Here is a 22960-nt window from a genome sequence, read left to right as displayed (position 1 = left end):
CCCCTGACCTGGTGGACTCACTAAACACATGGTCATCCCTACTGCCCCTGACCTGGTGGACTCACTAAACACATGGTCATCCCTACTGCCCCTGACCTGGTGGACTCACTAAACACATGGTCATCCATACTGCCCCTGACCTGGTGGACTCACTAAACACATGGTCATCCCTACTGCCCCTGACCTGGTGGACTCACTAAACACATGGTCATCCATACTGCCCCTGACCTGGTGGACTCACTAAACACATGGTCATCCATACTGCCCCTGACCTGGTGGACTCACTAAACACATGGTCATCCCTACTGCCCCTGACCTGGTGGACTCACTAAACACATGGTCATCCCTACTGCCCCTGACCTGGTGGACTCACTAAACACATGGTCATCCATACTGCCCCTGACCTGGTGGACTCACTAAACACATGGTCATCCATACTGCCCCTGACCTGGTGGACTCACTAAACACATGGTCATCCCTACTGCCCCTGACCTGGTGGACTCACTAAACACATGGTCATCCCTACTGCCCCTGACCTGGGGGACTCACTAAACACATGGTCATCCCTACTGCCCCTGACCTGGTGGACTCACTAAACACATGGTCATCCATACTGCCCCTGACCTGGTGGACTCACTAAACACATGGTCATCCATACTGCCCCTGACCTGGGGGACTCACTAAACACATGGTCATCCCTACTGCCCCTGACCTGGTGGACTCACTAAACACATGGTCATCCCTACTGCCCCTGACCTGGTGGACTCACTAAACACATGGTCATCCATACTGCCCCTGACCTGGTGGACTCACTAAACACATGGTCATCCCTACTGCCCCTGACCTGGTGGACTCACTAAACACATGGTCATCCCTACTGCCCCTGACCTGGTGGACCCACTAAACACATGGTCATCCCTACTGCCCCTGACCTGGGGGACTCACTAAACACATGGTCATCCCTACTGCCCCTGACCTGGTGGACTCACTAAACACATGGTCATCCCTACTGCCCCTGACCTGGTGGACTCACTAAACACATGGTCATCCCTACTGCCCCTGACCTGGTGGACTCACTAAACACATGCATCTTTTGTAAATAATGTCTGAGTGTGGGACTGTGCCCCAGGTTGTCCATACATTTTAAAAACAAGAAAATGGTGCTGTCTGCTTTGCTAAGTATAAGGAATTTTATACTTCAGTATATTTGAGCAATTACATGTACTTTTTATACTTTATACTTAAAACCAAATACTTTTAAACTTTTACTCAAGTAGTATTTTACTGGCTGACTTTCACTTTTACTCAAGTAACTTTCTATTAAGGTATCTATACTTTTACTCAAGTAAACCTCCTCCACCTCTGCACATATCCACATTGGCCTGGACAGCCATTTAAATAAATATTGATTTGTTGTGTCTCACCCTTTTTCTGGTTGTAGTGGCTCCACATGACGATATACAACTGACGATGGCTCCACATGACGATGTACAGTACAACTGACCCGATGTGCAACTGATCCAATCTCACTGGATTTCAGCCCCTCCTCCGCCTGTTCAACTGGTTTTTGTTGCAATAGTGTTTTAAATAAAAAGTTACCGTAGATTCACTTTGCAATAAAGACTTCCAGTTATTTGTTCCGAACATCAGATTTGAGTCATTCCATAACAATGCTATGTCATCATAGCAACTAAGTGCATGCTGTCATTTTGTTAACTTTCTGTTGCCTCCTTTTCAGCAGACTGAATAAGTGTAGAGAAGAGGAGTTTGACACTGGGAATGTTTTGAGAAATGTTTATTCTGCAGAGAGACCTTGACTTTTGGTATGTGTAAATATCCGCTTCAAAGCATCACTCTCTATGGACGGTCTTAATATAGAGTATCAGTCAAAAGTTTGGAAACACCTACTCATTCCATGGTTTTTCTTTATTTTTACTATTTTCTACATTGAAGAATAATAGTCATGACATCAGAACTATGAAATAACATATATGGAATCATGTAGTAACCAAAAAAGTGTTTTATTTTATATTTGAGATTCTTCAAAGTAGCCACCCTTTCCCTTGATGACACTCTTGGCATTCTCTCAACCAGCTTCATGAGGAATGCTTTTCCAACATTCTTGAAGGAGTTCCCACATATGCTGAGCACTTGTTGGCTGCTTTTCCTTCACTCTGCAGTCCAACTCATCCCAAACCATCTCAATTGGGTTGAGGTCAGGTAATTTTGGAGGCCATGTCATCTGATGCAGCACTCCATCACTCTCCTTCTTGGTCAAATAGCCCTTACACTATTTGGACTCCCGAGTGGCCCAGCGGTCTAAGGCACTGCATTTCAGTGCTAGAGGCATCACTACAGACACTCTGGTTCAATTGCAGGCTGTATCTCGACTGGTCGTTATTGGGTGTTCCATAGGGCGGTGCACAAAAACCCAGTGTCGTCCGGGTTTATCCCGGCGTAGGCCGTCATTGGAAATAAGAATTTGTTCTTAACTGACTTACCAAGTTAAATAAATATATATATATTTTTAAATAGACAACCTGTAGGTGTGTTTTGGGTCATTGTCCTGTTGAAAAACAAATTATAATAAAGTGCAAACCAGATGGGATGGCGTATTGCTGGAGAATGCTGTTTTAGCCATGCTGGTTAAGTGTGCCTTGAATTCTCAATAAATCACTGACAGAGTCACCAGCAAAGCAACCCCACACCATCACACCTCCTCCTCCATGCTTCACGGTGGGAACCACACATGCGGAGGTCATCTGTTCAACTACTCTGCGTCTCACAAAGACACGGCGGTTGCAACCAAAAATCTCAAGTTTGGACTCATCAGACCAAAGGACAGATTCCCACCGGTCTAATGTCCATTGCTTGTGTTTCTTGGCCCAAGTAAGTCTCTTCTTATTATTGGTGTCCTTTAGTAGTGGTTTCTTTGCAGCAGTTAACTTTTAACAAGGCACACCTGTTAATTGAAATGGATTCCATGAAGCTGGTTGAGAGAATGCCAAGAGTGCCACTTTGAAGAATCTCAAATATAAAATATGTTTTGATTTGTTGAAAACTTTTTTGGTTACTATGTGAGTAGATATGTGTTATTTCATAGTTTTGATGTCTTCACTATTATTCTACAATGTAGAAAATAGAAGAAATAAAGAAAAACCATTGAATGAGTAGGTGTGTCCAAACTTTTAACGGTTACTGTATGTATAGTCAAAAAAGCACACTCCGGACCCAGGGGGACTGTGGCAAACTTTCAAGCTATTTCCTGTTGCGCCATTATTACGCTTGTGTTAGATAACTCAGAAGCAAAAAATTGAGCTTGAAGAACTACAGCTGCTCATTTTGTACTTCTCTCAACACACACACACCCCAGACTTATTAAACTATCTTGAATAACGGAAATGACGATCAATAAACATTGATATCAAAGGAGAACAGCTGTAGATGCACACCTTGAATTAATTTTCCTGCTCATCATGTATTAGCTTCACCTGCAACAGGCTGACTTGGGTGATTTAAAAAAAATAGGTGCCAAATATCGGCCTAACTGCCATTACAATGAGAGAGAATTCATTATAAAATGGTACGATGCTTTGATGTGTAATCATTTAACCGTGACATTGTACACACCACAATGATTCCTTATAGTAATGGGGATGGAGTCCAATGCCCATGGGATTTCTGTATATCAGAAAACTATTAGGAATGTGGCACTGTGTGGCAGTCATGAAAACATCACAAAACATGAAAGGGAGCGATGGCGGCCTGCGATCATTTATATGGTATGTTGGGCCTCGATGATGATAATTGGCACAGACACACAGTTAGAGCGTGACCTACTTAATGTAGTGTCTGGGCATGTCAGCCAGACCCAGCCGATGAAATTTGAATGGTAAATATAAGCTGCTTTACACACGACAAGCTTTCAAACAAAAGCATAGGCCGAAGTGAATTTCATACGGTTTTTGTTTCGATGCACCTGCATGAAGGACTATTAGTTTGGGCACCAGTGAGGTGGCATAGGCTCTCCATGAGGGGACAACAAAAATCTGAGTAGGGTAACAACACCAATGGGCTCACTGGCTAAATGATTCATGGTGTAGCATGTCCTCATTAATATTACATAGAATGGGTGGGTCTTGTTATAGGCTCCATCTGATTCTTGTCTTGCAAGAAGAAGAAACATTGTAGAATGTTGCAGATAGAAATTCCATTAATAAAGCTGCCACAATTCAATTCAGAGAGGCATGTTTGTTCTACATAGTATATTTGTATCCGAACGATCCAAAATGTTGCACTGCTGAAAGCGCCCCTGTGTAGAGTCATATACTTAGACTAATATATGACTCTGCCCCGTGTAGTGTGTAGCTTGCGCTTAAAGTAAGATTTCTATTAAATATGACCTAAAATGAATTACAATATGAGATAAATAGTTTATGTTAAAAATAAGCTTTTCTGTGTTGGAATGGTGTGGGCGTACCCCTACAACAGAATGGTGTGGGTGTATACTGGTTGTTAAAAAATATGACTGTGAGTAGACCCCTGATTGGCCAGCCTATCCTCCTCAGGACATCATCCTCAATGAGGAAATAGCAGGCATTTTTTAAATATCTGTTTAAGATACAAGTTGAAGTGTGGCTTTTAATTTTTTTTTTATCTCAAATGTATGATAGAAACGTATTGGCCACGTATAAGATGAGTCAACACCATTATTTGGATATGAGTTAACAGAATATGAACTTCTAAAAGTGACATTTTAGCTGGACAGTTACTTTAATATTCTATGGATATTATACAGGTAGCAGTTATCAGAACTATTGTAGTTTAGAGCTCCAAATAATGTTTTAATTCGTAAATCGGTCTATAATGGCTACAAATACATTTGTGCATTATTTTATTTCACCATTGCATCGTTTCAAGGGGCTGGCATGAATTGCATCTTACATTTTGATACAATGTTGCAATTATATAGCAACATGTACAGACTTCCATCTGCAATGATTTGCGCTACTTGACAAAGGCATTAGGCTACATATCAGGCATAATACTTTTTAGAACAATACTTTTAGTAGGCTATAGTCTACTACTAAGTTATGTGTTCTCCAGCCTTTCGGGTGCAGTTTTTCATGAGCTCATGAATAATAAGCAGGTCACTGAATATTCATGAGCTATTTGGGCCTGGCAACCTACTCCAGTTTTGTAGGAGCGGCTCTTTGCTTGCGACCACACCATTCCCTCCTCGGTTGGAGATTAAGCGTTCTTGTAGCGGGTATTTTCAGTGTATAGATCGGATATTCCTGACCGAACGTTGAAAGCAAATAGAGTTACCGCAACTGGGTCACATCCCCTTTTATTACTCTTTCTATAGCTAATAGCTTGACTACCATAGACTATGGTAGATTATCACGCTTCTAATAGTCAAGCATCGTCTGGAGGTCCAGCCATTTACATGGACCCAAGAGAACAAGAAAATGACTGGGACCGGGACCTGCTGCTGGACCCGGCCTGGGAGAAACAGCAGAGAAAGGTAAAATGACAGGGAGAGGTCGGGGACTGAATTTGGGCCCTGGTTGCATCTATAAAGCAACGAGATTTTATACCGTCTCAATGTAACGAACTTTCCTGTGTCGATATGGTGGTATACGTTTAACAAGAAATGGGCTATAAAACTCTTTCCACATGCGTCATTTCGACAACTACCGGTATTTTCTAACTCGACTGGGGACAACGGTGATTTTTCTTTTTATTGGAATGAAACATTGTAGCCTATATAGTTCTGGCGTTTATTTAGCCTTAATTTTCCAGGCGATATTTCTGCCATTTTTCTTGAGAATAACAAGATTCAAGATGGCCAACGTAATATGCATAATTTCGATGTGACTCAAAAATAGCATACGGAATGGTGTCCTCTAAGTCCTATCAGATGTTCTGGGTCGAAGTATACTGCTGAGTTCAATTGTTTTTTTGTTATCTACTTGTTCTGTCGCACAATATCGCAGCACCATTTCCAGCTGAAAATATTTTTACGGTTTTTAGACCTGATTTAATCGTTTAATGTTCGAGCCCATGTTACTATGATCGATCCCTGGAATTGTGAAATGTGGAGTAAGAACAATTGATGATGATTTGAAGCAACGTTGCTTGACAGTCTGGGATGATTGAGGGTGTGTAGTGTTACACATCTCACTGTCAAAATTGTTTGCGTTAATTGAAGTTGGAGTGACACCACACCGAGCATTATATTACAGCCCGTCGTTACTCAGCGTTTTGACGCTCAGCATTATTCATTAAACTAATTGATATAGCCTAACCCTGCGTTCAGCTTTACCCTCTATGTATGTCGATATACTCTAAATATGTCTGCCTGTAAAAGAAGGGAGGCCAAAGTTTCCTCACAGGAAGAAAAATAATCAATGATTGACTCAGATGGCCTACAAACGCAGGCAATGGGGACTAATTAACTGAAATCAACACCGGTTACTGAAGAATGTATAGATTTTTGGAACACTTAAAATGTGTATCCTTAAATGTAAGGAATAAAAAAAAAAAAAACACGCTACTTAAATTCAACATGGAGTTTGATTGGACGAGATATTGGGGAGTCGTGACATTAATTTATTTCAGAAAAGTCGGCGGGGGAATGAAGGGCAAATTCCTGTGGCGTTTTCACTGCCGCTGTGCCAGTTGCATAAAGTTAATGAATGCCTCCCACCAATGATTCTACACTTAATGTAATGTAGCCAATGTATTTATATGTGGAAATCAGACGTCAAGTGGAGGCATTAAGCAGAGTATGGACAAAGTGCTCATGTCAAAAGAAACGGTCAATTATCTATGAATGGCCTACCTAAAGTGTTTTTTTCCCAACACCCAAGTTTCGTCCTGCTCAGCCTAGTCCAGTTTACTACACTGGTTACAACTTAACTCACTTCAGAGAGCTCCATTTCAGCTTGAGAAACATTAAGTCCAACCTAATCCATTACATCAACTGCAGGCTGAGACATGTTGTAGTACACAAAATTCTGTGAGGCCATTCTTTTTGTTTTATTGCAATTCTAGTGGGGCAATGTTGGAATCAGTGTCCATGCAAATGTCTCTCGGGATGTCAGTTTGCCAACCCACTTAAAAGCAAAGGACATTCAGCCACCAAATATGTGCAAAAGGGGTAAAAGTCACCCAAAACCCAACCACTGTCAGTCTGATGTGATGGCAACACTTTTTCGTACACTGTTTTGATATGGTCGCTCACATTATTCAATTGAACGGGAATTTGTATCACTCCTCATTTCCCTATTATCACTGCGCTATCAAAGTACCTGCCTTGTTTGCATGACTGTGATTTGTTGGTGACTGACAGTCTTTTACAACTCAGCCCCACCGAGAGAAACGCTTATTCTCTCCTAACCTGACTTGCACAGATTAGCACACTGCTAAGGTGGGCAGTGTTCTAAATGTCTTCCTTCCCCTCCCAGTTCCCAAAGATATTCATTTGACTGGCTGATTCGATCAGTTTGGGGCTGGCTGGTTTGGTTTCTCCACACGTGGCCATGGCTGTTTTAGGGAATTGTGGCACAAAGCACTGGACTACTGGGAGTGTCTGATTTTGATTTCCATGTTGAAATAAGCCAGTTCTCTCTCCTTTGTTGATTTCATGTGACTGGGGCTGATGTAGGGATGAGCAGGAAAGACTTGATTGTGGGTGTGGATATACCTGTCTCCGCCCATAGAGAAACTACACCTGAGTTTCAATTGTTTCATCTGCCCGAGGGCCTTCTAGCTGCCCACTTTTTTACAGGTGTGGTCCCTCTCTAATCTCACGTCAGTGTTCGACCTGTCATCTGCCTGGGAGCAGTACTGCTGACCCTGATCTGGAATCAGCGGAATGTAAAACGACCAGGCGGCAAGAGGGACAGAGCAGAATGGAATGTAACCCCTCTCCCTCGCTCCCTTTTTCGCTCACTCCCTCTTCTCTCTCTCCCACAGCAAGAGCATGCAGGGGGAAACATTCCATTTGTGGCCCATTATAGCTAGTTTCAGGGGGGTGGGGGTGTCCTGTTTTTTTTTTTTTTTTTTTTTTTGTCTGACTGATAAAGAAGGGGGTTTTGCAGGATTGCAGATGTGGACAATGTGGCGCGATGGGAAAGTCCTCCAGGGCAGGCAGGCCGGCTAACAGGGAAATTGCGTGGTCACAGTGAGGGCAAGGGGTGTCTTCCTACCCATTTTTGGGTGCACTTGTTTTTGAAGTGGTCGGTGGGGGGCTGTTTGTGTTTTTCCATGTCAGCCATTCTTTCTGGTCTGTTTCTCGCTCCCCCTCCTGTTTGTTTGCTGGGCTACATTTTAGGGGAGTGTGGAGAGGTCCTTCATGCCTTCACATGGTAGAGGCCATAGATGGGGTCTTTGAAAACAACCCACACGCTATAGTAGTGTTGCTGTTGGCTAAGGTTAGTGACTTGTACATCTTGTATATCCTAGTACTACTACTCTGCGTTTCTTTTGGGAGATTGTGTTCTGAGCTGGTGCCAACATTCCACTGTGTTTGGCTATAGATATCAACCCCCAAATCTCATTTTGGATTGTTTAAAGTCAGCAGTCAAATATCTGCAATGTGCAGCTCCCCTACTTCCGTCTGTGGTTTCTGTCTGTACGTGTGAGATGTGATATATATATATCTCTCACATCACATTTTTACATCAACTTGAAGTACTGCTTGTTTGTACGTGTGTGTGTGTGTGTTTCTGTGCTGATTGGACCAGGCCCTGTGCTTTTGGGGACTTGTAGGCAATTGGGAGAAAGGAATGTGTGTTTAGGTGTGGTGGTCTGTGCAAAAGGGGAGGGGCTGCATTATTATGGGGCAAAGAGGGGAGTGGGAGGGGGCTTTAGGAGAGAAGTTAGTTTCTCCACACAGCAGAGAAATTACTGTGGGGTTTCGCCATGGGTTGGTGGTAAACATTGTTCCGTCTAACCAAACAAAGTTCCCCCTCCTGTTTCATGTTCTGGCAATTTAGCCAGTCAACGCTAGTAGATTGTGTGTGTGTGTCCCTTCAGTCAGCAAAGGTGTGTGTGTCTAGCATTTGTCTGTTCTGATAAAAGCCTCACCAAGGACGCAGCGCAGGTAGCATTTTTGGCAGTTGTGGACTAGTCATTATTTAGTCTACCTGTGAGAGCCAAGCTTAGTGACGCAGGGGAGCCAGACCACAGTGCTGCACAGCAGGGCTTTTAGCAGGTGGCCCTCTGTGCTGCTATTAAAAGCACCACTACTGCAATCCACTGTGTAATTGTGGCCTTGTGTCTGAGACTCTAATTTCATAGACACCCATATATTATTTTGTATGTATTCTAATGCAGAAGTGGGCTAATTTTAGCAGCCTAAGTAACCCATACAAACTATGACCGGGGTAGGCAACCCTGTTATTGGAGTGCCACAGGTCCTGCAGGATTTTGTTCCAACTCGGCACCACACCTGACCAACTGAGCTAATTGATCAGTTCAGCGATTGCCTATATTCCCCACACCTGGTTTTCCAGGTCGGTTAAATGAAAAACATACATGTGGCACTCCAGGACCTGGGTTGCCTACCCCTGCACTATGAGATGCTTGATCTGAACTTCTAAAGAAAAGTATCTTGCTTTAGTGAAAAATGGCAGTTCTAACCAATTTCTGATCTGAGTCACCACCATCAACACTGGCTTTTAGTCACCAGTGCGTTTGTCTAGCTAGCTCTACCACAACGCTCATAGTCAATGACTTAAGTGTAGGACCTGAAATACCGTCCTCTAGTGCAGCCTACCAGGTTTCACTAGATGTCATTTGTATCTCTGTCAATTGACCCATGTTACTGGTCTTGCCAAGTGCCACCTCCAGCAACAGCAGTAGATGTCCCCAATCTGTTCTGGAAGTTAACCCTGGCCTGAACCCTACACATCGTCTGTCCCACAAATCCCCTGAAACCCCCTCAGGAAAGACTGTCTGGATAAAAGGCTGGTTCTAATATTTGATATCATATCCAGTCAGTGTCAGGCCACAGGGAGACTCCGTTACTGGGAGCAGATGTGCAGAGAGACTACGTTGTACTTTACATCAATATGTTGCTGCAGAGAAACATGTTGTCTGTTTGTATGAGTCTGCTGAAGGCCTTCATCTCTGCTATTGGAAAGGCTCCTCCACAGTGAAACACAGACATTTCGGCTGGTAGAATGCCTACTACAGCTACGCAGTCCACCTGAATTCACAATGAACCAGAGACCAGTTACTTTTAAAGGTGACCTTTGACTGGGTCATCATCACCAGGGGCATGCCATCATTGGATGGCTCTATCCTAACCACATCAGTGGCGGTTACAGTCTGGCGCTATACCATTTGGTAAAGATCTGCCTTGGACCACACCGTTTTTAAAGTTGACTCGCAATAGAACATTTTCTACCATTGACCCCATCCTCCCACTGACTTGTCATTGAGTTTTTAATGTATCTAGTGTTTGTTTAACCGCAGCACTTGGTGTCTGAGCTCTGGTAGCAGGCTGGCCCCTGACATGATCTCACCGTTATCCCAGCTGGAGGAGAGGCAGCTGGATCAGGGGACTTAATAAGAACATGGCTCTGGTGGAAGGGCTAAGGAGGATCAGGAGGGCATGGTCAGAGACCCACAGAATCCGTAAGCCTTTTGGTCAGTGACTTTCCATAGCTGTGGAGAATGCTGCTCAAATGGTAACCTTGAGCTGAAGGACACATTCCCAACGACCTACTTTACAGATCTGTTTGGATAGAAGTGTTTGCTTATAAACTGCAGGTTTGATGGGTTTAACCGTCGGTCAGCTGAGTTTGGGTCAGGTCTGGATAGATGTGGTTCGATCTGATGAACCTGCTGCTGGGGTGCTCCTAGCAGGTGTGTATTAACAACCGAAGTGAACTGCTTCCTGTCTTTTTGAAGGATCTATACTAGTTAGTTCATTGGCAGACACTACTGCTTCTCACAACACCTTTTATGGGGCACCTGATACCCTGTAGCCATGATAAGGGAAGGTCATAAAGAAGAGCAGCTCTTTGGAGTGTTTTGTCTGAGGCAGTCTCTCATTTCTATTGTGGCTTCTCGTTTTATTATTAAAGACCCTGGTAAGTGGGGCACAGTGTGAGAGAGGGTCTCAAAACTAGGCCTGTTGGGACTTGGGATGTTGTTAATTGCCCCCGGCCCTTGGAAAACAACAGAAAATAAACAAGTGCCTGAACACACACACACACAGTCCCTGTCTGACTTTGTCGCTGTCCTCCGGTTCGTGGTTTCACCCTGCATCCAGTCAGAGTGCACAGAGAGAATCAACCACAGCAACACTTCCTCTGTCCTTGGCCCATTGTTTGCATCTAATGTCTGCAGCGCCACTGAAAGACTCAAGTGTACAGGGCCCAGACAAAAGACTGTAAGAGGATTAGAGCACTGCCCACGGGAATACACAGGCTTATTTTTAGGATTTAGGCTATATATTTATATTTTTTGGCCAGCAGCCGGTTAGATTTTGTCTTCATCAGCAAGCTAGTGCGGTTTAACGTTTCAGCCGTTGTGGTTGGGTCCTCGTGTGGGAGGCGCTCTTTCTAGTCAGGCATTTACAGAGGCAGACCGGCAGATTGTAAGGGAGGAAGTGAAATGCCTGGCTTTTTTCCCTCGAGTGTGTTGCAACACAAAGGCAGCTCTTCAGAGACTGTTGCTAGCACACAAACAACCTTACAAAGACCAGAAGCGTACAGCTATGCCAGACAGTTCACCCACTAGACTCATAAAGGTTTGTCCTCTAACTTGAGAGGTTATTCGGGCTAGGTTGGGCACAGACATCACCATCTCTCTAGCATGATGTGTCAAGACCACTGGCTCATCTCGTGCCGTAGATGTCCCCATTTAAACTCGCCCAGTCCCGTGGGCTTGTTTGCCCTAGTTCAGCCCAGTATGTAACTTCTACTAGAGTCCATCTCAAGGGAGTAGCAGGAAAGGGGAAGAAAGGTTGTGGCTTCTGTGGTTTTCTGTTGCTTCCTTATTCAACTCCAGTTGTAGAAGTAGCCCTGAGAATCAGATCACTCTGTGCCTTTCAGTTCCACAAAGTAGGAGAGATTTGGGGCCATAAGCGTAGCGTGAGGCAGATTGGGAGCGAATACAGAGTGATGATCCGTGTTCACTGAAGGAGGAGGATTGCCCTTGATGTGTCTCCCCCCACCCTTAACCAGGCCTGTTAGTGGATAACCTGCCGGATGAGAGATGAGGAAAGGACTTGGGGTGATTTATCTCTGTCTGTACTGTGACCTGCCTTTCCCTGTTGGTCACTGGCCAGCTGACAGAGGACCTTATCACAGCAGGCCCAGGGTGTGGGTCAGAGATATGTTTCCCCCCAGTGAATTCCTTCCTCTCCTATACTCACTGGGGAATCATCCAACTGCCTGCATCTCTGTTCTCCTTCCTCAAAGAGCTGTGCAGGCCAGGGAAGTGCACCAGACAATATCTTGGACAAATCAAAGCCCCCAAAGGCATTATTTAACAAGAGAGCTTTTAACAAAGAGTGCTCTGTACAGGGGGCCCTCCACCACAGCTGTGTACTGGAAAATCTAACAACCTGCAGCAGTGTAGGCCCAGCCAAACAGATGGGTGAATCTCATGTGTGAATGAATGCCTCAGTGTGTCACCGTTGACACCACCAGCGTTCACACCACCAGCGTTCACACTGTTCTCATGTGTCACACAGTACCACTGTTCTTTTGAAGTCTTCTTTACATTGTTGTTGGTATGATCTTGTACAGTCTCTCTGAGCTCAGTCTTTGGTGTTGCTCTACTACCATGGTCTTTAGGGACCAGGCCAGTGTAATTCATTTCCAGGATGTAAGAATGTGAAGATATCGGTTTCTGAAGCTTACACAGGACTGGTCCACGCAGCAGCCCAGAGGGGGAGGGGGGTGACTCCAGTGCATTATGAAAGTCATTAAGAGGGCATTACACTCAACGGCCTTGTAATATCCCCCACCTGCATGTATGGTAACCCCCCCCCTGGCTTAGCACCCCAGGCCAACTGACTCTGTGGGGGTCAATCTGAGACGGGCTCATTGTATCAAATCCACTTAGATTGAGGGGAGGGAGGGGTTGAGTACTGTACATGTGTTTATGACATGAAGCAGCAGTGAGTCTGATTCAGCGGAAAACCCTGGAGAGGGGAGGGGCAGTGGATGGGGAGGGCGGGGAAGTGGGTCGCAGCCAGTCAGTCTCTCCCCAGTCAGTGATGTGGGTTGTGGCCGAGCCAGAGATCCTGTTCCGGGTTGGTTCTTAAGAGGTTCTGTCTGCCCCCCTCTTCTGCAGAGGGGCTGAGCTCCAGGGCTCCCTCCCTGCCCACTCTCACCACATCACACATATCACCTGTCACACACTCTGACTGCAGGAGAGGGGTGTGGTGTCTAGTGATGTTCTCTCCCTCAGCCCCGCCCCCTTCTCGTCTTCTTCATAATGTTTGGGATCAGTGTTTTGTTTAGAAAAGGCTGGTTGGATGTTTGTGTTGGGTGAGAGTTATGTGAGTCTGCTCTCGACTGTGTATAGGTACGATTAGGCAATGGCCATTTGGACAATATTTAAGCAAGAATCTTGGCATCCTGTGTGTGTAACTATGTTTGTAAATGCCTTTGCAATGTGTGTTGAAGAGTTTATTGGCATCCATTTTGTGTGTGTGTGTGTCAGACATGAAGGGCTGTGAGTCATAAAGGGTCGGGTTAGCTGTGGAATGTCTGTCGGTGGTGGGGTGGGTTCTGACTTCTCCTGCCCCCCTCCTAATGACCCACAGGACTGTGTAACTCACCAGCCTCCACTGCAGGGTATCTCAGGCCACGCACATGCACACATTGGACTTTACTATAGGAGACCTTTCCTGAGACCGGGAGCATGACGCCTTCTCCAGTGGCAGGATGGAGGGTGCTGTTTGCACAGTTACAGAAGCTACAGCAGTAATGCAGTGTGTTTTCTCTCTCCCTGTTTTCTTCTTCTTCTGGCTCCTAGGAGGTGGGTGTGTGTGTGTGTCGTGTTTCACATTCCTTCACTTTAGAACAAACACACACACATCCAGGACACAATTGTTGTGAAAGGATGTGGGGGTTGTCGTTTTAAGATGCAGGCCATTATTTGAACAAACTTTTTCATCTGATAAAGAGGTGTTTTTGAAGAAGAAGAAAATGGTTTGCGTGTGCAGGCATGCGGGGGGGGGGGGGGTGCACTTTAAGCTGTTACATCATCGCCACAGTGATAACGCCACCTTATAAGGCAACGAGTGCGAGAGGCAGGCAACGACAGGAAGAGGCGGTTAATGTGACAATGCTGTCTACTGGGCCAGCCTGCCTTTCTGGTTTGGTTACATTTTCCTCAGGCTCGCTCTCCCGCTCCCTCTGTTTCCCTCTCTATCCTCCACATTGGATTTCAAAGGCTTTCTACAAATAGCCCACACCTTCCCCTCTGTCACATTCTGGCTTTTGCCTTGGTCTTAAAGCCTTTGCCTGACTTACTGTTAATGAGAAAGATATTTATGATTGATTATTCCACTGCCATGTTTTGTCCTTTGTCCTTAATATATAATATTTTTAATCTCCGGCCTCGCAGGAGGCCTTGTGCTAGGCTGTCATTGTAAATAAGAATTTGTTCTTAACGGACTTGCCTAGTTAAATAAATGTAGTCTGAACTAATTTCACAAGATGGAACATTAGTTGAGTAACTTCAGGACAGTTTCATCTATAAGCCTAGGCTATGTTTCATAAAACAGGCTGTGGAATCCATAAAATCATCAACTAAATGATATTTTTTATTTTTTTCTAAAGTGCAAGGTTGGGTTGCAGGAACATAATTACAAATTGACTGCAAGAAGCACAAACAGATATGTTTGACTTACACAACTTCAAACCTTGCTTACATTGTGCACACCATCGTGTGTATACGTGGGAACACTTAAACAGATTTCTTACATTGTGCACACCATCGTGTGTATACGTGGGAACACTTAAACAGATTTCTTACATTGTGCACACCATCGTGTGTATACGTGGGAACACTTAAACAGATTTCTTACATTGTGCACACCATCGTGTGTATACGTGGGAACACTTAAACAGATTTCTTACATTGTGCACACCATCGTGTGTATACGTGGGAACACTTAAACAGATTTCTTACATTGAAAATCACTTAGAGCTTATTTCCTGATGTTTTTAGTCTTATTTCCAACAATGAGAATGATTTTTTTTTTTGGGGGGGGGGGGGCAAGTAAAACTACCCACTGGCCAGTTAGGGAACCCTACCATAGACCCTTCATGTTTAATATATTCTGATCTTGCAGACCAGGCTGACTATCGCTATTAAAGAGATGATTCCAGGCTGTGCTATTGCTTGAGGCTGTTTTAGACATCTCCTCTGACTCTGAGAACGTGACAGATTTAGAGGAGGTGACACATTTAGAGCAGATGAGGTGCAGGCTAATGAGGCCGGAGTTACACACTCCTGCCCAAGTGGGAATGTCTGGAATAAAGCAGAAATGTCACGCTCCTTTTTCTCTCTCTCTCTCTCCCACCATCGCTGTGAAACGAGTCCCAAGGGTTACCTAAGCATGTTCATCTGGGCACAAAGGCCAGCGTTCCCACTGAACATCTCTTGTTCTTACATCAGTGGTGTTGGAGCCATGAAGTTCAGACTCTTGCCGACCGTTCACAAATTCCTTCGTCTTAGGACGGCGGTCATTCCAGCCCTACACCCATTTGAGGAAATGACTATCCTCCCCCATAATCCTCTGTCTTTGACTAAATGGCTCATTGGTAGTCCAGTTCAGTCTCAGTGTTGAGATGTCTGGGACAAGGGCAGGCATCAAGTTCACAGTAACCTGTTAAAAATGTGCTGTCTCTTGGCTACACACTGCGAGGAGAATTTCTGTGTGTAGGTGTCAAGCAAACTGCGCACCCACACAATCTTGGCTGCCTGTCCAGCTTTACTGATGGCGGGGGCTGCTGGAGATGTCATGTGGGCCAATGCAGAGGAGGCAGACGTGGTTCTACCAACCGAGCACCCTGTTTGGTTACAGTGAGCCTTGGGATTAAGTTTGAAATAACTCGCGCCTGGTTGAGTAAAGTGAGAACTACCGGTTTGAGGAACGTCCTGCTAATATTTGACCACTGTTGCCTTGTTTAGAGTGCTTGCGGTTGCTGTATTTGTTCCTCAGCTGTGCTTCACTGTCCTGCACTTCTTGTTTCTCTTTGTAATGGCTTCCTCTTTCAATGGCCAGAAAGATAAGGTCAGCAGTCACTCTGGTTGGACTGCTTCACGCTCTGGTAAGCACCTACAGAAAAAGGAGATGCTGTGGCTTAGCCTCTGTACAGTCAGGAAATAACATATTTTAACTGTATGTGTCATCCATAATGTTACTCAAATAGTGTTGTTTCATGGTATATAAAAAATGGCATTAGACAACTCACTTCTCATAAATTTGCTTTAAAAAAGTATATTGTAGTTTGAGTGATGGGTGAAACTATGGGTGGAACCACACCCTTAAGTTGTGACCCATCCTCCCATCATCGTTTAGCCCACAGTAGGTTAAATCTGCGTGTCTGGATGTATTATGTGGAAAGTCTGTCATCATTATGGTGACCAGCCCCATTGATGCTGTCATCAATCACCGCTTACTCATAGAGGCTGCAGGAAATGCTGACTGATCTGAGCCACATCAAAAGCATCCATCCTGTTGGGTGACTCGCCTCACACTACACATCCTCCCTGTTTGGCAGGATTGGACCTAGATTCCCTCCAACCCAGCACAAACAAACATGCATATCCCTAGAATGAGCCATGTACTGACAGAGCCGTGTAATGACATCAGCTTATTTTGTGATTGGCTGAACTGCTGCGTTGTTATTAAAGGTCAAAGGGTGGATAAAGAGCTTCTGGAAAGTAAATAAATGTATTTTGGGGTGGCTGAAGTCTGTAATATGTAACTCGATCACAGGTCTTGCATTACAATCGCAAATTCCCTCAAGGCCATTTCTCATTTCAAGCCGTGGTCAAGGTCAATTTGGATACTCTGATTGTATATAATTGACGTAAATACAGTTTCATGACTACTAACATACAGAATAATACAAGCAGGTGAAGAATCCGTTCCATAAATCATGGTCTATCAGAATGTCTGGGCCATAGACAATGGTCTGGATGTGCCCCCATAGAGGTCAGTCTGCATGCCTCCATTGTGTGGGATTCAATGGTTGTGTTTCCAGGCGTTGGCCTCGAACTGGGAGGAGACTGAAAGGGATCCTTATCTTATGTTTGCCATTTGAAGAATCTGGATAAGGCACAATCCTTAAGCGCTCGCCTCTGCAGAGGGGTGGGGGTGGAGGGTTTGGGACGGAAGGAAAACCCTTTAATTGAATTTTACATTTATTTCCGTACCTCTTGTCATGCGTTCTAAATTTACCATGTGAACCTTGCCACAGTATCTCCATCTGATGTGATTTATTTGGGTTATGTACCCAATGTATTTAATAAGTGTCCATGTCATAGTGGAATGTGAGTTGGGGTAGAGGTTTAAAAGGGGAAAGGCCCAGTCCTCCCCTAAGCCAACTGCCAAAAGGATGAGGCCTGAGCTCGCTATTTAGTCTGCACACTCTTATCTCCTTTCCGTACGGGCTGGGTTTGTTTACATTCGGCATATACTCTGAAAGTGATCCTTGAGCGGCTATGAAAGCATTTCCTTGACAAAGACGTCGGCTCACAATAATCGAGATGATCATTTGTCTTTGGGCATGAAATAGCTGTAAACTTCACATTGGAATTTGAGGATATCATGACCTGAAAAGACCATTTGAGGACTTGGACCTACTTGTCACTACCTAATTTATACTAGAGGTGTGGCTCTTGGTCAGGAAAAGTCACGGGTAACAAGGGACACCACTAGACTGCTAGATGTTCACATGGGGCGGTCTATTGACAAAGCTCAGAATGTGGGGGATTTTACCACTTGACTGTAGTTCCTTAAGGTTTACACTTTCACTTGCTATTATAGCACATAAGTTCCAACCCATAAAACCGTAAAATACTTTAAAATACCCTTGTTGCTGTACCTCATGAACCCATGAACAAACATGACTATCCCCATCTTATCTTGAAGTGATCTCAGCTATTTACGGCACATTTTAGATGCACCAACATAGCGTGATACTCTAAGGTTGACTTCATTTCCTGTGGTTTAGTTTCCTGGTTTCTACATTGTTAACTGTGGTGGTGTTACACTGATGGATCACTATCATTCCTAATGATTCATCTCAATACAATCTTCTTCCTGGATGGATGTAGACTAAAGGATGGACGTCACCCCCCCCCCCCCCCCCCCCCCCCCCCCCCTTTCCTGTCCTGTGGCTCGTTAAACAGGAAGTTGATTTGCGGGCTGCCGATTTAGTCGGTGTTTGTGAACGGGTGGTGTGAGGCGTTGCAGTGAGATTTCATACTGATTCAGGGTGACTAAGGCTGCTTACTCCAGTGGCTGCAAGGGCTGTGGAGCCTGAAGTTCTATTTACTAAGTCATCGACACGGTCTCTTAAGTATCCAATGTAGATGTTTTTTTTAAACTCTATCAAATTATTTCTGGGTAACAATTAAAGCTACTATATGTAACTTTTTGGGCGACCTGACCAAATTCACATAGAAATGTGAGCTATAGATATTCCATTCTCATTGAAAGCAAGTCTAAGAAGTGGTAGATCTGTTCTATGTTGGCTATTTCTTAAGTTTTGTTTTGGAGTTTATCATTTTGGTTTTGTACACCAGCTGAAAATAAACCAATTTGATGGAAAATATATTTCACAGCTGTTTAGATGGTACAATGATTCTCTAGACAATGACTGCTTGTTTTGTCACAAACTAAAATTAGGCAAACCATTTTAGCAACCAGGAACTTGCAGAGAGTTCTGCATAGTGCATCTTTATGTACCTTACTGTGATTGTTTCCAGTTAAAATGGTTAAAAAAAAGAAACCAAAATAGCTTTTAGTTAAGAGCAATTTCTCAAGCAATAATTCTGCTCGGACGTCTGGGAGTGGTCTGAGCAGGGAGGGGAAACCTAGCTGGTATCGGCAGACAGGTTGGGAACTTTCTTATTGGTCTAACTAATTTTCCACCTGGTGATTTTCATCGGGCAGGCAAAATCTCCATCCCACCAAAACAGGCTGAAATGTCAGGCGGCCTTTTCAAACAGCTCTTACACTAAAAGGGCAGTATCACATTTTTCACAATTTCACAGTATTATTCCAACCTCAGTGTGGAAATGTATATTAAACACATGAAAACCACATTTTTGACAGCACTGGGACTTTAAAATTAGATTAGATCTTTTTTGTGGGTAGTTTTCATCTATAGCATCACCGGGGCGGCAGGGTAGCCTAGTGGTTAGAGCGTTGGACTAGTGACCGGAAGGTTGCAAGTTCAAATCCCCGAGCTGACAAGGTACAAATCTGTCGTTCTGCCCCTGAACAGACACTGTTCCTAGGCCGTCATTGAAAATAAGAATTTGTTCTTAACTGACTTGCCTAGTTAAATAAAGGTAAAATGTAAAAAAATAAAAACATATGTAGCTTAAGAAATCAATAATTTGCTAGTAACAGATGACATTCATTCATTCACTCTGATCTCTGATAATACTTTTGCTAGTGGTAGCAATACAGAAATGTTTATATCACTGATGAAGGATTTTGAGGCTGATTCCCTGACTTGTCAATGTTTTTAATTTGCTGTCTTGTGAATTCAATGGTTTTTACTAGATTACTTGTAGTTTTTCATGTTGTCGGTCTGTCATTTTTTTTGTAATGACTTGGTGCTGCCTATCTTGGCCAGGGCGCTCTTGAAAAATAGATTTGAATCTCAATGAGCCCTTCCTGGTTAAATAAAATAGAAATGCCAAAGGTGTGACCTTTTTTATATTCAGAACCACATTCCTGTAAAGCTTAAAGAATCTCATGTTAAACACCGTTGACGTAATATGGCGACAGGTTCATCACCTCACCTAAAGCCCATTCTGGTGGGAGCTGTTTATAGATCACCAAGTGCAAGCAGTCACTATCTGGATAACGTGTGAAATGCTTGATAATGTATGTGATATCAACAGAGGTATATTTTCTGGGTGTTTTAAATATTTACTGGCTGTAACCAGTGCCTGCAACCTGGTTCAGGTGATCTGTCAACCTACCAGGGTCGTTACAATCAGCACAGGAATGAAATCATCATGTATTGATCACATCATTACTATTGCTGCAGAAATTTGACAAATCCATTGGATGTAGTTATCACATTATATTATCCATATCTAGGAAGACCAAAGTTCCAAAGGCTGCGCCTATTACAGTGTACAGAAGGTCATACATAAAGTTTTGTAGTGATTCCTATGTTGTTCATGTAAAGAATATTAGTTAGTCCTTGGTGTGAAATGAGGAGCAACCAGACGCTGCACTTGACGCATTTATGAAATTGCTTATTCCTGATTCTAATTAGCATGCATCCATTAAAGAAATGACTAAAACAGTTAAATCCCTGTGGATTGATGAGGAATTGAAACATTATATGGTTGAGGGATGAGGCAAAGATAAACAAAGATTCATAGTAAAAAGCTTTGGCGCACTTTAAATGACATTTTGGGCAAAAAGGCAAACTCCGCTTCATCATTAATTGAATCCGATGGCTCGTTCATCGCAACACCCACTGATCTTGGTAATTACTAGTAAATTTAGGCATGACATGCCAGCAACAAACACGGACACTACACAGCCAAGTATCTCTGATCAAATTATGAAAGATAAGCATTGTAATTTTGAATTCTGTAAAGTGAGTGTGGAAGAGGTGAAAAATTGTTTATCAACAATGACAAGCCACCGGGGTCTGACGACTTGGGTGGAAAATTACTGAGGATAAAGCGGATGATATTGCCACTCCTATTTGCCATATCTTCAATTTAAGCCTACTAGAAAGTGTGTGCCCCCTCAGGCACCTGTCTAACAGAACACAGAGGGTGTTCTTTAATGTAAGCCTCGTCAACACAATCCAGGTAGAAATAGGAATTCCCCAGGTCAGCTGTCTAGGCCCATTACTACTTTCAATCTTTACTGATGACACAAGTTGGGGACTAATCATTCACTAAACCTCAACTAAATATTGTAATGACTAAACTAAACTGCTTGGAGTAACCCTGGATTGTTAACTGTCATGGTCAAAACATATTGATACAACAGTGGCTAAGATGAGGAGAAGTCTGTCCTCCATAAAGCGCTGCTCTGCCTTCTTAACAACACTATCAACAAGGCAGATCCTATAGGCTGTAGTTTTGTCGCACCTGTCTTGTGGTCAGGTGCCACAAAGAGGGACTTAGGAAAATTGCAATTGGCTCAGAACAGGGCAGCACGGCTGGTCCTTGGATGTATACAGAGAGCTAACAATAATATGCATGTCAATCTCTCCTGGCTCAAAGTGAAGGAGAGATTTGCTTCATCACTACTTGTATTTGCGATAGATATTGACTACTGGCACACTGCTCGGACACCCATGCGTACCCCACAATATATGCCACCAGAGGTCTCTTCACAATCCAGATCATGTTATGGGAGGCACACAGTACTACATAGAGTTCCATGACTTCATGGAACTCTATTCCACACCAGGTAACTGATGCAAGCAGTACAATTAGATTTTTTTAAACTGATAAAAATACAGTTTATGGAACAGCCGGGACTGTGAAGCAACACACACACACACACACACACACACACACACATTTTGTGTTGTAGATATGTGGTAGTAGAGTAGGGGCCTGAGGGCACACACTTAATGTGTTGTGAAATCTGTTAATGTAATGTTTTTAAAATATATAACTGCCTTAATGTTGCAGGAAGAGTAGCTGCTGTCTTGGCAGACTAAATACTAAATCCGGCCTCACTGTTCCTTCTGCGTTTTTGCCGAAAATGCCATGACTCAAACCAGCCGCCTCTCAGAAGTTTGCTCTCAATAGACATAGTTGGCATTCCTGACATCTCTATCATTCTAATTAAGATGACGGTCATTCCTTCGACGGCACTCCTGGCTCTCGTCACCAACCCTCCCTCTCTCTCCCTTTTCCCCCTCACTCTCTCATCCCTCCCCTCCCCTGATATTGAAGGTGGTCTATACTGGACCACAGATGAAAGGAACGGTGCACATATTGGTAGATTCCCTCTCAGGTCACTGCCACAGCCTCTCATTAAACACTCTTTTATCCTCTCACTGAGCAGGGAGTGGGAGGCTAGGGTGGGTGGCCATATTGCCTGTGTCAGCTGAGCTGCCTGTGGCCTACATATTTTACCCAGCCATGTCCCATGCTGCTGCTGAATGGATGCTACTAGGCCGTTTCACCTCACTGTGACTGCTGCCCGGTGCCTCTTTTTAATGTCATCCTTTATAAGGTAACTGAGAGATTCTCATAGGACTGCCTGCTCGGCCCAACTAAATCCTAGGCCAGTAACTAGAATTACAGCATGTACGTGTTTGTCCATGGTCAGATAAAGTTGTCTAATTTGTTCTGTGTATTGAGCATCGGAGCTGCAGTTGTTTAAGACTTGACTATTGACACAACGTATAGGCTAATTGGCAGTTGTTGACATTAAGCAACAGCCTGTGCTCAGAGCACTACTATTGACACACAACAGTCCACATTTGCACAACAGTGTGTCCTCACTGTCCTGAGTGTTGACATGCTGGTCTGTAGGATGTGTGGCCCTATCCTGCTCTACTCCTGTAGCTGTACCTCTCCTCCCAGTGTGTCTCATCCCCCGGGTCTTGGCTTGTATCAGAATCTGGCCCAAGGCAGGTCACTGAAAGGGTTAACAGCGCAGGAGAGCCCCCTTGCTCGGTGCAACCCAACCTGGACTCGCACAAAGACAGGAAGCCACATAAATAAATCAACAAATAAA

The 22960-nt window shown here is 44.0% G+C and overlaps 1 protein-coding gene across 6 annotated transcripts in view; it reads left to right on the top strand.

Moving 5' to 3' along the window:
* The first annotated feature begins 5195 nt into the window (after nt 1-5195).
* LOC110507588 (alpha-actinin-4) overlaps nt 5196-22960 on the top strand; it is a 50275-nt gene continuing 32510 nt past the window's right edge. For 4 of the 6 annotated variants that reach the window (XM_036964946.1, XM_036964945.1, XM_036964948.1 and 1 more), the window contains exon 1: nt 5196-5527. In XM_036964946.1, the coding sequence (XP_036820841.1) occupies nt 5393-5527 (135 nt within the window). In that variant the 5' untranslated portion in view covers nt 5196-5392. The remainder of the gene's footprint in view (nt 5528-22960) is intronic. The other 2 variants (XM_036964944.1, XM_036964943.1) reach the window with 1 other exon arrangement.

The sequence above is a fragment of the Oncorhynchus mykiss genome, chromosome 27 (assembly GCF_013265735.2).
Source record: "Oncorhynchus mykiss isolate Arlee chromosome 27, USDA_OmykA_1.1, whole genome shotgun sequence".
NCBI lineage: Eukaryota > Metazoa > Chordata > Actinopteri > Salmoniformes > Salmonidae > Oncorhynchus > Oncorhynchus mykiss.
The sequence above is the reverse complement of the archived record's forward strand: the minus strand, read 5'-3'. Positions and strand labels throughout refer to the sequence as shown.